This window comes from Phyllostomus discolor, chromosome 13 (assembly GCF_004126475.2).
Source record: "Phyllostomus discolor isolate MPI-MPIP mPhyDis1 chromosome 13, mPhyDis1.pri.v3, whole genome shotgun sequence".
NCBI classification, from domain to species: domain Eukaryota; kingdom Metazoa; phylum Chordata; class Mammalia; order Chiroptera; family Phyllostomidae; genus Phyllostomus; species Phyllostomus discolor.
This window is the reverse complement of record NC_040915.2, coordinates 66,594,667-66,610,210: the sequence shown is the minus strand read 5'-3', so window position 1 is coordinate 66,610,210 and position 15,544 is coordinate 66,594,667. Positions and strand designations below refer to the sequence as shown.

At 51.7% G+C, this 15,544-nt stretch overlaps 1 protein-coding gene across 4 annotated transcripts in view; it reads right to left on the bottom strand.

Annotated features, from left to right (window-relative positions):
- The window catches only part of FLI1 (Fli-1 proto-oncogene, ETS transcription factor), a 122,530-nt gene that overhangs the window by 22,025 nt on the left and 84,961 nt on the right, over positions 1-15,544 (bottom strand). For all 4 annotated transcript variants that reach the window (XM_036014172.1, XM_036014174.1, XM_036014175.1 and 1 more), the window contains one exon: positions 7,883-7,948. In XM_036014172.1, the coding sequence (XP_035870065.1) occupies positions 7,883-7,948 (66 nt within the window). The remainder of the gene's footprint in view (positions 1-7,882; positions 7,949-15,544) is intronic.

The following is a 15,544-nucleotide window of genomic DNA, read 5'->3' as shown; positions in this document are numbered from 1 at the left end:
TATATATATATATATATATATATATAGTAAATCCTCCAAGGAATAAAATGTACACAACTTAAATTATTATTGAGATGAAAGAACACCCTAAAATAAGGGAATTCAGGCCTTACCTGAAACTAAAGACAAAAAGAAATGCCCCAACAAAATCCCTCTCCGCTGCAACAGTGTAACACTGAAAGTTGTTTGCCTTATTATCCTGGAACAAGTTTACACTTGTCTTAGGAAACAGGCTAAGTGTTTCCAATAATTTAGAGAAAGCATGTCCTCGTCGCTGTGTAACCCACATGTGTGATAACAGCACACGCAGCACACCCACAGAAAAAAAAAATAACAGTTCTTTTACTTAGAGAAAGGAAGGATAATGGTTACTTAGAAAGTGTCCCAGACAAGCTGTCAAATTGAATTCAGAGAGCTGGAGTCTGACTCCGGGACAGGGCTGGCTGGCTGAATTCCCCGGGGACTGGGGTTTCCTGCCCGCTACAGTTTAGAGACAACGATTCTTTGTTTCCAGCTAGTGCATGCTCTCTCTCTCGCTCTCTCTCCTCTCCCTGCCTCACTCTCTCTCTCTCTTTCTCTCTCTCTCTCTTTCTCTCTCCTCTCCTTTTCTCCTCCCCCCCCCCCACCCCCGTCTCTCTCTTTCTATCTCTCTCTGGTGGAAAAGAGCTCACACAAAAACATGCTGGTCTCCAAAGAGGGTCAGATCGAAAGCAGACAAAACATTAACTCTGGAATTTCAAAGGAAAACAATTTTTAAAAAACCAAGAGAGCAAGCTACTGTCTATTCTGTAATAATAAATCTTGCCTTTGGGCCCCAGAAACAGCACACACACACACACACACACACACACACACATTCGACAACCATCCCTCCTTTTGCTAAAAATGGATTAGAGGTATTTCATCATAAAGGAAAAACATATAATGACAAAGTTCTTAACAGGCCCTCCTGTGAGTCCTCCATACCCTCAAGTTTAAGTGCATGTTAGTTGACATAGACAGAGCCTGTGGAGCCACAGAACCTGCTGCATAAGAGATGTTATTTACTCCCTAAAAATAACAGGAGATTACCTCACAGCATTACAGGCCTTTTCCTACAGCACACGTGTGCCAGACCACCCCCCACTCGCTCCCCCAGCCGGGGCAACGGCGCGCGGCCCACGCCCACGCCGAACACCTGGACACTCTGTTCCCCCTCCCTCCCACTCAGGATGCCACCCAAAGCCCACCCCCCGCCAGATGCTGGACCTGAAAACACGCCGCCCTCCTTCGCTGCGCCATACGTACAGGACCTCGGCTTCAGGCGTCGATGTTCTGCACTCATCCACATTTTCCCCCATCAAAACAAAACTTAGGGCATCTTTTAAGTTATAGACAATTTCACAGCTGTTGAAAAGCAGGGGAGAAATCCTACCTAACCCTGCAGGGCCCTCCATCCCACCAATCTTATTTCAGCTCGACCCCCACCCGCTCCCCCTCCTCGGCCCTGGTTAGCCTGAAGCAAACCCCTGGCTCCGGGCTCCTTTGCTGAGCTTCCCGTCTCACAGGGAGACATCCAACTGGGCCTTTCAGTTTCTCATGGGCCACGTGTTGCACGGAGGTCTTGGCGCCCCCACGTGGCAACTTCAGCTCCCCCAGGAACTTGCCTGGGGGGTCCCTTCCCCCAAACCCAGCGTGAACAGGAGCTGTCTCCTGTCACAGCCCCTGCAGTGCATGGCAGACCCAAGCACCTCGACTGATGTCATCCTTGGTGTCTAACACTGTCTCTTCCTGTCACGATCCTTGCCCAGCACCACCCTGTGGCATATTTCTAGAGGCCTCCCACCCACCGCTAATTCCACCACTGAAATTAAGTCAGAAAGGCCACTCCACAGGGGATGTGAGCGCCGGGGGACATGGCAGGGTTTGCTGACACGTCACTCACACTCCAACGCCCAGTGTGCACCTCGGCGCATCTCTGCCTCTGAGCCCCTCAGGCAGGTGCTGCCCGTGCACCGCAGTTCCTGGCTCGGGGACGTGCCCCACGCACGGCAGTTCCTTAGTGAGTGAAGAGATGAGTGAACTCGGTGAAGGGGGCACGAGTCACAGGCGTCAGGTCCACTCCTAACTGAGGCACTGAGTGGCTGCAGGCTCTGCCCCTTGCCCTTCACTGCCTGTGTGGCCCGGGCTGGACCCACGGCTTCTCTGGCCTCGTGTCTCTTCAGCCATGTGAAAGGATTGGAGTGGACATTCTACTTTAGCATTGAATGATTTTTGGTCTCTTCATCACTCTCAGGGAACTTCTTATGTGTAGCACGCATGGTTCCATTTCATGATACACAGACTCGTATTATTCATCAATACTTTTACACGCGTGTCTCCCTAATAAGACTTGAAGCGACTTGGGGCTCCCACCCATGGTATTCCCATGTCACAGGATGGGGTGTGGTGTCCTTCATGGTCCTGGGCACAGTGGCATGCAGTAAATTCTTCCTAAAAAACAGTCGGCTTATTTTGCAATAATAATATAATTACTGTCATACCCCATGAAGCTAACGTTGAGTGTGGAATGGTGTGTCAGACGCTGTGCAAGGCGATGCATGGGCACACTCTGATGTCTGAGGGGTCATTAAAATTATCCTCATTTTCTATGTGAGAAAATTGAGGCAGAAAAAAGTTAGTGGCTCATCCAAGGTCACACAGCCTGTTTGCACTCAAAGCCTCGGAGTTTAACCACTATGTTATAATGCTGAAATATGAGATTAATACCTGCCCTAGGTCAGTGGACAGCATGCAATGAAGAAGGGGTGGGATGCTGGCAGGTGCTTGGATTGAATACACCGAGATGTGAGAAGCAGCCTGGAGGGAGAAAAGAACCTGAGAGACCCACATTTGAACCCTGCTCTGCTCCAAAACCTGGGGGGATGTGAAATGCACGCTGCCATCCATCTGTGTCCTGTCTGCTTTATCTACAGAAGGGGGTCCTAACAGCATCAGCCCTGCCGTCCCTGGTGATGGCGGGGGCACGGATGAGGCCATGGGCATGCAGTGCTTGGCAAACAGTGATGAGCCGCAATGGGCCGCCACCACCTGGAGCCTCGGGAGAGATGCCGGGCTCTGGTTGGCACAGTCTCGGGTGCCTGCCAGGAGTGTCACAATAAGGGACACATTTCAGAGTTTCTCCGCTCTCTTTCCTGTGCTTGGCGTGTAAGCAGACAGACTTTTTATCCATTAGCCAAGGCAACCGCTGGAGATGGCTGTTCTGTAGGCAGGCAGACAAGGGACCGAGGAGGGGAAGCGGTTTTGCATTCAGCGGCAGGTCCTGAGTGGCTTCCCAGGCTGGGGCTGGAAGCTCAGGGCTATGCGGGCCATGGTGGGTTTATGAGTTCCAGGAGTTAATAAACAGGGAGCTCAATATCCTCTGACTTTTGGAGAGTCAGAGGTATTTAAACAGATCCAGCATGACCCTGAGGAAATGAGGGTTTACACGTGCAAAGCTCTCCAAAGGAGAGAGATCTGCTGGTCCTTGCATGCTGGATGTCCAGCTGAGGACGTGGGCAGGGCTCACCAGGAAAACACGGGGGAGCTCTGGGCTGCACCCAGGTGCCCCAGCATGGAGGGTGGAGATGCGGTTTGGGTGTCAGCGGTCCTGGCTCCAGGACTGTGTGTAGTTGGAAAGGCCACGTACCTTCTAGGGCCCCGGCATCCTCCTTGTAGATTCAAGTTACCACAAACCTACTTTTCATTTTTAATTTTTTAATCTTCATCCTTTGCTCTGCCTACACCATTGTTTGTATACCAATAGGTCCTGCTCTTCCTCTTCTAGGTTGACTTGAGGCCATGAAAGGTCAAGACCCACCAACCAGTGCATCTCCAACGAAACCTGGGTGGCTCTAAGACGGGTCTCACTTTCCTCTCTCTACTTCAAGTCCGTGTTGTGCGGCAGGGCTTCTGAATGTTGGCTGTGAGCTGCCAGAGGAACCCGGAGAGCGTGCAACCTTGTCACTGCCCCCCTGTCCCTGGTAGAGATCCTGAATTCACTGGTTCTGCTGGGGGTCTGGGTATCAGTATTGTATTTGCGTATTCTTATTGTAAAACATACGTAGCATTTACCATTCTGACCATTTTTCAGTGAGTGCCGGTGGCATGGAGTGCATTCATGTTGTGCATCCAGAACAATCAGAGCTTTTCATCTTTCCAGACTGGAACTCTGCCCCGTTAAACAATAACTCCCATTCCTCCCCAGCCCCCAGATGTGCGACCCGCCATCCCACTGTCTGTTTGCCTGCGCAAGGTGCCTCACGTGAGTGCGGTGACGCAGGTTGGTCCTGCGGCATCAGTACGTTTAAAAAGCTCACCAGGTGCTTCCTGAGCAGTTGGGTCGGGCAGCAGTGCCAGGTAGGGGGTGCATATGAATGAATTCATCTTTGGGGAAAGAGAACAGCATAGGGATGTAGGAGGGGAGGGCTGTGGGAAAACGGTGGGGATGGAGAAAACTAATGGGAAAACATTTAAATCTCTGCCCAAACCATACACTTAGGCCAAGTCTCTTTTCCATGAAAAGTCAGCCGGAGGCAGAAGGGCTGTGTCTGCCGGGGAGACCACCTGCAGCCCAGGACCCTGAACCCACAGCCCGGGCGTGAGCCCTTGCTCTGCCGTGGACAGCGCCCAGCCTGCGAAATGGAGACCATCGTTTCTACCTCCCAGGGAGGCTGCCGGGCTCAAAAGCAGAGGCATGGCCTGGGAACGTGCCCAAAGCATCACCAACGTCTACGCAGACGGCAGGCAGCCGTGGCCGCTGTCGCAAATGGGCAATAATGCTTCCATCCCATATCCCTTAAGGGCACTGGCCTCGGTCACTAACGGTAGAGAGATCACAACTGTTCCACTTGGGTCCCGTCTACGACCATAGAATATTTCATTAAGGGACTTAAAGACCGTTATAAATTAATTTCTAAAAACGAGTCTTACTTCCTGGGCACAAATAACCCTTAAAGGGAGCAGCCATTTATTTCCAGGAGACAAGCTGGAAGGACGACTATGCCGCAGCAACGTCAAAGGCACTCTGATTGGACGTGTGCGGTGAAGGAGCGTTCACAGACATCATGTCCTCAGCTCCTCTCCTTTGTGCTCCACGCCAGCACCTGCCCTGTGTGAAGTGTGCGTGGCGTGCACACACGCACAAAAACGCTGGCGCTTTAGATGAACCCTGGGTTTGTTTGGGGCTCTGTGAGTGTCTTCATCTGAACAAGATGGAGCCAGGGTGTATGATGGGTCCTCTTTATGTTTTCCATTTAATATTTTAAGAACTAAAGGTAGGGATTAGAGAAAAGCCGAAGAGAGCGAGCGAGGTGGGGAGGCCGAAGCTGGGCTAGCTTTGTCTTGCTAATGCACTTTGTTTTGTGGCTGCTGGCTGCTCAGGCAGATTCAGACCGTCTCACAAGGGGGAGGCGGCGGAGCAGCGAGACAGCTCGAGTGGAAAGCGTTACTGGGGACAAAGGACGCACCTGCAAAGCGCAGCCGTAATCGTCTCTGGAGGCCAGGGCCAATGTTGGGAGATAAATGCCCGGCACCACCTGAATGAGATCCTGGCAGCAGGCGCTTGCCTGGGTACCACCGTTAATTCATTTCAGAAGAGGCCTGCTGCCCGGCTGGAGCGAGCTGCTCCCGCGATGCCTGAATGAGCCCGGTGGCCTCGCAAATGGACTCGCTGTGCACAAAAAGACCAAGGGAAGGAAATGCAACGTGGCAGGTAGAGGAGAGGGCGGAAAGCTGACACCCCTGGAGGAGTGATATGTGTTGGTTATTAATACAGTTCAACTCGAACAAACTAGCTTCTAGACTGAAATCTCTATTTTAAACCCAATATCAAAAATTCTCTCCTTGGCTCTGCCCCAGAGTCTCATTAGTTAATACTGACATTGTCAGCCAGCCTCAGCCTGCAGAGCTGGAGGAACATTCAAGGATCTTACCCCTCCCTCTCTCCTTGCCTCCTTCCCTCTCTCCCTTCCTCCCTTCTTTCCCTCCTCCCTCCCTCCTTCCTTCCTTCCTTCCTTCCTTCCTTCCTTCCTTCCTTCCTTCCTTCCTTCCTTCCTCTCTCCACCACTCCTCCCTTTCCCTTCTTCCTTATCCCTCCAGGCCTTTCTTCCTGTCTCTCTCTTCCATCCAAGGAGTGGGCTCCCACCTGGAATGAAACAGGGTTCCATAACTGCACCAGACTGAAGGAGAGTGACCGTGAATGAAGGCAGGGTTCTGACTCTGTGGCTCCCAAGTCATCGCCCTGGAAGCCACAGACTCAAGTCTGGGCTCCACTCGAACGGATGTAGCTCAGCCCCTTCATTTGGTAGGACACTAGGGCCCAGGGGATGAAGCGGTTTCCCCAAAGGAAGCTGAGAGTGTCCCGACAGCCAATCGTGTGTGTTATTCTAATGTATTGTCTCTCTTACAGACACTTGCAACCTGATGTTGAGTAAGCCATCAAGTGAAATGTGGCTTGGACTGTAGAATGAGTCAATATAATTTAGTTTGCATGGAAAAATTCAATCAATTTGATTGGGAAAGGAAAGCAGTAGCATAAATAGGACTGGCCCAGGGTGTGGTAAGGGAGTAGGAAGCAAATGAAAACCACAAAAGTTTACAGTCCAATTCATCACATTGTAGATTTTTCTCCACTACATTTTTGGTCATCATTTGATTTTAAATTATTAACAGGAAACACAAAGTCCTATGTGACTGAAGGTGTGACCTTGGCCAAGACACCCGGGTTGTTTGTATCTCTGTTTCCTCCATAATCCATGAGGGATTTCTTTCAATCCTGACCCAAGGATATATTTATTGATTTTGACGAGAGGGAGGAAGGAGGGACAAAGGGAGAAGGACAGAGAGAAACGCTGAGGTGCTGCCTCCCAAACGTGCCCTGGCGGGGCCTGAACCCACACTCCAGTACGTCCCTGGTTGTGAATCAGACCTGCGGACTTGTGGTGTGTGGGACGACGCTCCCACCAATGGAGCCACTGCCTGGGGCACCCACGAAGATTTTGAATCAAATGCCCTTGAAATTTCCTCCATTAGAAGGGTCTTACATTCTCTGAAATGTTATGCTGTGCTACTCAAAATGCAGCCAATATGAAAAAAGTCTGCCTTCATTCTACATTATAGCAGGTGTGCGTTAAAGAAAAGGTAGGGAAGGAGAGAGACCCACGGCAGAGAGAAAGCTTGCCATACTCCTATTCCCTCCTCCAAGGAATACTCCTTTTCCCTTGGGTAGATTTTTCTTATTCACATTTTTTCTTCCTTTTGCCATTGCATTTACTCTATGCCTACGCTCTCACAGTATCTGGAGCCATAAACCTTTACAATATTGTTTCATAAATAAAGATGTTGAAAAATGCTACTGCGATGTTTGCTAAAATGGTCACCGGCAAAAGTGTTCACTGCAACCGTTTTCTTTCTCTGTCCGCTGAACCAAACCAACTGGACCAAATCCTCAAATCACCACTTTGCAATGGTTAAAAGTTGTTTAAATTTTGTGTGGAATGCAGCGTTGCAAGAATCCCTAAAAATCTTTACTTCATTATCTTCAACAGAGAGAACACAATTTTCAGCTTTGACAGGGAGTGATATCCATTTCATTCTGAGACCGACACATTTTCTCTCATGGACTAACAACTTCCCACCATGTCTTTATGCTGCTATTATTATACAAGATGTTTCAAAACCTTGCTTTTTGTTTTCAACCAGTGGCACAAGCTGGATAAGCGTTGGCATCTTGTCTCCGGCACCCGAAAACGCTGCCTATGTGGAATGAGGGGTTGGCACACAGACCGGAGCCGCCCCACACCCAGTACCCCAGTGCCGCGCCGGTACTGAGTGAAATTCTAGGTGCACGAGGGAACGGACTTACCTTCTTTGACACTCAGCCGTGGGGACTGGTCTGCGTGGGAGGTTGTGTTATAGGCCAGCAGTGAACCTGAAAGGCAAAGCGAAAGCAGGTTACAACCAGGACATGCCCCTGAAGTGGAGAGCGGGAGGTGCAGTGAGGCGGGAGGGGGAGGGGAAGAGGGACGTAATCCATTCTGGGGGCCGTGATAGCTTTCCTGGAGTTAGGGCCAGAGTGGGCAGCACAGAATGTCGGTGGGCGGGACGCCCCCAAGCTCCCCAGCAGCCATGTATGGTCCCTGGGTCCATACCACCTCACAGCAGGAACACGGGACGGGAGTCAGCACCCCAGGGCCTCTCCCAGTTCCGCCACTAGCACCCCGTAAGCAGATCTCCGGGTCTACACCTACGTCTGTCCGTCCCCACAATGAAGCGGTTGCACTGCAGCAGTGGCTGACCGATCTGAGACCAGAGAGGACTTATGTCAGGCCTTGCAGGGCTGAAACACAGTCGCTGCGGCGTCCTTCTCTGTTCCGGTTTGTACAGGGGCCAGAGCCGGCCACAGCTAGGCTGCAACATGCAGCCCGCCAGGCCCTGGAGGGGAAGATGGACAGTCCTTCCTGCTGCGATAGCCTCTGGGCTCACCGGCAGGCCCTCTGTCTGGCAGGCCCTCTGTCTGACAGGTGGTGGGGCGCTTGGAGAGTGGCTGTGGTGGGTGGGGTGGGGGTGGCAGTTGTCTGACAGTCACTTTGCCTCCTTTGGCAGACATCTGAGAGACAGCAACTGAACGTGAGGCACGACACATCGAATTTCCTGTCATCCTTGACTTCTGATACGTTGTACAACCTTTTAAAGTTAAACTGTCATGCGTGCCTCGTCTGTATTGGGCTCTAAGCGCAGGCATTTTAAAAGCATTGTAGGCGTTTTTTTTGTCGTTGTATAAAAAACATTCTCCTTTCTTTCCTAAAACTAGTCTTACTCCTTAGATTCAAGCAAATTCAAGAGTTTTATTTTGTGGGCTTTTCTTTTCTCCGATTCCCCTGGGGAACCTCTAATGTGCTATGAAGACCTGGGCTGGGGCCTGCGTGTACCAAGGACTCGACGAGCTCCACACGGGTGCTGGAGGCTGAACGAGTCTCTGAGAGCGATCCCTTTCCCCGCTCACTGTGGGCGAGTGGGCCGGCTCGGGTGCCAGGGCTTGGCGCAGGGAGCCGGCTGGCAGACACTCCTATTTTTAGTCTCCAGGCGAGGAAGGGAGGTGGGAGTGGAGCTGCGGCCTCACCCAGCCGTGGGCGTTTGGTTGCCTCCCAGCAAAAGTGTGCCCCGCCCAGCCAGACTCGGAGAGAGGGCGTGTTATAAAAACCATCCAACTGCCTAGAACCTCGGACTTCTGGCCTGGGCAGCTTGTTTCTAGCTCTGAAATAGTTCCAGACAAAAAGGAGGAGTGGGAGGCGCGTGATGATACTGAGCCCACGAGATGCCAAAGTGTGGACACGCAGGTACCGTTTTAGAAATGAGACAGTCACGGGCACATGCCATCCAGGAACCAGATGTGTTTGGTTGGCCCATTCTACAAACATTAAGGACCCAGTGAGGCTGGGACCACCTCATCTTAATGTAGTTGTTATGCAAATCAGAGTTTAAAATTAGACTCGCCACTTCGTCCATAGCCTTGTGACATCCATCAATTTGCCTGGTCTGCTAAACCATAGGCTCCTCATGTATATAAAATGGACAAATCATCACACCTAGTGTGGCGTTGTGAGGATAGTGTAAAATACCACATATAAATTGCTCAGAAAGACCGTGGCTCATAATAAGTGTTCAGTAAATGCTAGCTATTATCATTATTATTTTTATATCCCTTCTCCCACCATTACATACAATAAGCCCATTATAAGAGAGCTTGCTGAACATTAGTCTTGTCCTCTGGAATTACAGTTACGAATGCGTTCTCCTGCAATAAGGAATAATGCTCCACGACTGGAGGGGGGTTAAGAAATGGAACCAAACGTTCCAAGGGAATAGAAAAAAGTCTCAAGAGTAAGACCAGGAATGTCTGCCTCTCTGTCCCCGACCTTCTCTCCCTCAGGCTACAACCTCCTGGCTGGAGCAAATAAAGAAAAATGAGGGTCTCGGAGGAGCAAACTGCCGAGTCATTAGGGCAGATTTAGCTAAGAGCACGAAGCTTAGATAAACCACATTTATTAAATTTTCCCTGTGGTGAAAGTTCTTCTCCAGGCAAACGTGAGTTCCACAGGAAACTCCCAGAAAGCCAAGAGAAAGGGTCATCTGACCTCTGCAAAGCTCGCATGAAATACATATTTCATGGTAACCTAGGAAAAGGATTTTACCCCGAAGACTGTTCTTGGTTCAAGTTTCACTCCTAGAAGGAGAGGCTGCCTTCCCTGGGGAGGGGCTGGTCACGGGCATCTGCCCTCCCTCCCCAGGGACCAACATTCCCTTCGGTCCTCTGCTCCTCGTTAAGTCCCTCGTGCTACCCAGGGTGGCAGGGCTTGCCCTGTGCTTAAGGGAACATGCTCGGCTGCTAGACGGTCCTCCCTGGGTCCTCCTGGGAGCCTGGTCCCCCGGGCTCTGGCTTTGGACTTCTTGCTCCTGCTTTGAGGCTCCTTCTGCGTGAGGCTGGTGTGCTGCTGAACTCCGGGTCTTTCCCGACACGGCCACCTCAGAGTCGACAGGACAGGAGGAGGAGGAAGACAACTCCTGGACGGCTCCCTGTGGCAGACGCTTTACATCTGCCTCTCACTTAGCCTTACGTGACCCCTGCAAATCCAGTATTCCCGTTTCAGGGAAGTCAAGTGCTTTCCCCAGGTTCACACAGCCAGGAAGTCCAATGGGCAGGAGGCCCATTCCGGTCCAGCAGACCTGCAGCCTGCAGGCTGAATCTCAGAAACTGACGACACCCACCTGTGACGTTGCAAGCCATCGCCCCTTGCCATCCTACCTTTCAGGAGCATGGGGCGATGATGGAGGAGGGAGGCATCTAGTCTATTCCTTGACCTGGGGGTATTTAAACATGTGGGTGGATTCACTTTGTGATAATTCCTTGAGTTGCACATTTATGAGTTTTGCACTTCTCTGTATGTTACACTTCAATTGAAACATTTGTTTACTTTCGTCTTTGTGTATATGCTAGCGTGCATATATATAGGCATATGTATATTTCTGTCTGGGGTCCTGAATAGCAGGCAGTGGCAGCTGTTGAGAATGCAATGGCCTTCCCAATGTGAAAACATAAGGAAAGATACACCTCCGTTTCCGAGTCCATCCACTGCTGGAGATAGCATTTGGGATCTGAAAGGTGGGAGTGAGTGGAGTAAAGTGTTGCAGGTGTGGGGCCGAGCCCGACAACTGGGCTTTCTTCAGTGCTGCGCTGCCCCCACCTAACCGGCTCTCCACCCAAGGCACCGGGAGCAAGGCAGACAAGGGGTGCCCCAGTGCCAAAGCCTTTGTCTCCCGTCTCACGGAGAATTCTCATTCTTGTCAGCTCATGGAATCTGGGTCTCCCTTTTCTCTGCACTGTGTCAATGGCTTGGGTGGGGAGGGTGGAGGGAGGTGGGAGGTAAGGCCTGGCTGACGACTGGGTCCAGGGAGACCTGGCCTTTTGTCTGCTGGGATCCTGTTCTCTGTCCCCGGTCAGAGCCAGGCCTGGAAGGGGTAATACTTCACCAGCCTACCGGCCTGGACCCATCACCTTTGCCCGGCCCTCGGAGGCTGCCGGTGGGAATGCCACAAGAGGCAAAATGTGTTTTCCATTAAGTTTAAATTAAACATGAGACTCAAGATAGATACCTTCTCTGTGGCCTCCCTGTCACACAACATATTTCACCCTCCCTGGGCCGCCACTATTTCAGAACACAGTTTCTTAGCAGTTCTCACAGGCCAGACCCCATTATCCATATAGAGCCCAACTTCTTGTCAAATGAAAAGGGCTCTTTTTCTTTCTCCTGAGTATGGTGGCCCTGCCCTGGACCTCCTGAGCTCCCAGAAACCCCAAAACTCCCCCCAGTGGCCCTGAGTTTGAACTGCCAGCTGGGGCAGCCCTCACCCGCTTTGAGATCCCGCCCAATCTCACTTCCCGCAGCCCACGACTGTAAATATGGGCCCTGCCAAACGGGCTGTGCCCAAGCGAGATACTGGGGGGCCGCCAGTCAGGTCCAGCGTGGGGCACCGCAGGGAAGAGGGAAGGACAGGGCTAGTGTGGTGATAGGTTTGGCTTAATCTGCCCCATTCCAGGAGGCCACAGGAAAGTTTTCAGAAAGCATTTATCTCTTGGGACAAATAAAAACAGAAAATGCTGTGGGCAAAGTGGTCTGGCTCTCAACATGGAAGGCCCAGGGGCACGAGGCTGATTCTGAAGCAGAGACCGGGAGACAAGTGTGGTGCAGGTTCGCTCCAGCCCTCTCAGCTGTCTGGGCGCAGGAGTGCGGCTGTGGGCCCAGCTTCAGCCTGGGGCATCCAAGGCCCGGGTCTTGGAGTCCAGGCGCACTCCACGGGCTACATGCATGCCTTTGAGCCAGTTTCTGAAGCACTCCAGGCCTCAATTGCTTTAGCTTTAAAATGGGGATTATAGATACTTCATGTGGTCCACAAGGGGGCGTGCTGTCCTTGTAAAGTGAAGGACCCCTGCGGAGAGGCCACCTGAGCCCTTGAGTCCCCAGGAGACTTCAGAAGGATCCTCAGAACTCTGTGCATCCTTCCAGCCCACACGGTCGCCCTCCCATTTCAAGTGCGCGCAGCGTTACAGAGGAACGGCTCGGGGGACAGCCACCCTATCGGGGACATCTGAAAAGCCTGGGTCTAAAGAAACAGCACTCCTCCCCCATAGGAATGCTGGACTAATGCAAACATGCCAGTGTACCAGGCAGGGGATAGAGGGGCTTGGGACATTGCTATTTATTCTCCACCCTGGAAAATTAAAATTAGTTATCAGCCCTGGCTGGTGTGGCTCAGCGGATGGAGTGCTGGCTTGCAAACCAAAGGGTCGCCAGTTGGATTCCCAGCCAGGGCACAAGCCTGGGTTGCGGCGGGCCAGGTCCTGGGTGTCAGGGCACGTCAGCAGCAACCATACATTGATGTTTCTCTCTCTCCCTTTCTCCTCCCCTTCCCTTCTCTCTAAAAATAAATAAGTAAAAACTTTTAAAAAATGTTATTATTTAACACTTAAAGTACAGCTTCTCCTGAGACAATCAGAGTAAATATGCAGGCACATTCTGTGAAAATGTAAGTGTGATGCCACAGCTGCCCATCCTACGAGGTTTCCTCTTTACTACTGATGTCCAGAAAGATCAGGCGCTTTGGGGAAGCCCACCCACTTCGGAGCCTTCTGAGCTGCAGCTCGGTTCTGAGGCCCCCAGCTCTCCTCATGGACGTCCCTTTGCCCACTGTACTTCCTCCGTCGTGCGGAGGAGCTCAGCTCTTTTCCTTCTGCTTCCTGCTGAAATGGAAGTGTGTTGGAACCCCGTGCCTTCCTCAGCAATGGGGCAGGTGACAAAGCACAAGGTATCGGCGTCCCTTCCTCCTGCCTCCACTCAGCTGCCCGACCTCTTCCCCCAAAGTGCTGGCCTCCCTGCCTCAGCACAGAACATCTGCTGGAAGTCAGTCTGGAAAAACAGTAAAGTGTTTGAAGACATGCTGGTGGACACCAGGGAGTTCCTGGCACTCCAGGTGGCAGACGGCCACCAGGCACGTGACCTCCTGCCACGGTTCCACAGGCCAACCACTGCCCGAAGCCGCAGCCCCAGAGGCCGGAGCCTGAAGGTGGACACCAATTAAAAAGAAGCATGAATCAAAATTGTTTTCCAGGATAGCAGGTCATTTTAAGTCGCGGTTCCTCCGAGGGCCTCTAGACTGTGACAATACTGGGTTGGGGCGAGTTTTTATGAACCTTGATACAGGCATTTCAATTTTCGCTTTTGTGGACAGATGTTCGCTTTTGTGGTTTCTATATCAACGCACAGAGCCCTTTCTTTTAGCTGTTTCACTCGACATTGTATCACATATGCACTTCATTTCGTCTCCTCTCAACTCTGGGAATTTGTCCCACTAATAAGTTCCTTTCTGCAAACTTCTTTTTCTTTTTCTTACTTCCGGGCATCTTCCTTGATGTCCACAAATATTCTTAAAAACAAAGACGGAACAAAGAAGCCAGCTACACTTCTCCTGGCCCTGCTGCCTACCCCTCCCCAATACCACACTCCCTGGCCCCCATCATCTCCTGCTCTCTTCTCTACTCTCATTCAGCTGAGAGCCTCTTCAGTGGCTACCGACGACCAGCTCACCAAATTCCTGGTCTTACTTTAGGGTCTAGAGGGGACTCGGGCTGTCGATGGCCCTGCCAGAAAGCAGGGTCTGGGGGCCCCATGGAGTGAATGGGCTTCTCCACATCAAGTCCAAATGAGCTTGACCATTTCCCCAACGAGGTCACCTGTCATGGGGCCCACAATTATTGGGCCCCTGCTGCTGCTGTCCATCTCTTCTCCCACAGAGGAAGACAAGGGGCCGGCGACCCCTGGGCCTCCTCCGGTCGGATCCAGAGGAAGCAGAAAGGCAGGCTCTTTCAGGGCTTTCACTTTGCTGGGCTCTCCTCAAGCCCGCCTGCACCCCTGCCCTGCCTAGCTAGCATCGTTGCAGGGTTCTGCACAAAGATCCTACTTAAAAAGAAATCCTATAAACACTTAAAGGCTGAGAAATACAGATTGCTAGAAAATGCTAATTCTCCAAAGCTCAGGAGAAAACCGGGTGGAACGTTGCCCCCCTTTTTTGAAATGGTTGGTTCTCGGGCTCACCTCATGTGGCAGCAAGACTCAGACGTGAGGTCATGGCTGTGGTGTTAACATATACTGCGTCATCCACGCTCCCCTCCGCCCCCCCCCCTCCCCGGACACCAGACACCCCGCCGAGGTGACTGAGGAGCCTGGAGGCAGCGGTGGAAACTTCTGAAGCATTTTTTAAATTTTTCATTTTTAAAGGCAGTGCGCGCTGTCCCCACGCCACGCAGTGCCCTGATGCAGAACAAGACAGACGTTTGTGAAGGTGGCGAGTTGAAGACCCCTGAACAATGGAGGGCAAATGAAGAACAAACTAACCCAGGGCCCGGGAGACCCGAAAGGCAGCCCGTAGGCACTGTCCAAGGATCTCGGCTTTGAAGGGGCTTTAGAGTCATCAGACTCCTTCCCTGGAAGCTTAATGCCTTCAGGATTGCCAGCAGCCTTGGCCATGGACAGCAAATACTGTGCATCCTGGGCTGTCAGTCTGCCTTTGGGCTGTGCTGACGTTAGCAAGCTTCCTCGAGGAAGGAGTCCACACCTGTTTACCTGTAGCTCCAGCTCCCCGATCTCAGTACCATCTTCCCACAGAACAGCCCTTTCATACGCGGGCTCACTGGGAGACCACCTGGCCTGGATTTCTGGTGAAGCGTTAGGGCCGAGATTGTTAGCGGGCCTCAGAGAATTCTGTTCCTGTCTCTGGGTATGTTTCATATCAAATGGCATTTATATCAAATTGTCGGTGCTACAGAACGTGCACAGGGGAGCAATCCTCTGGACAACTGCATGCTTTCTGTCATAAACTCTCCTGTTCCAAAGCTCTTTCCCCCCCGACTATGTCAGGGGAGAGCTTCGAACAGATCCTAATGGTCCTGCAGCATCTGCTACTTTCCTTGTTT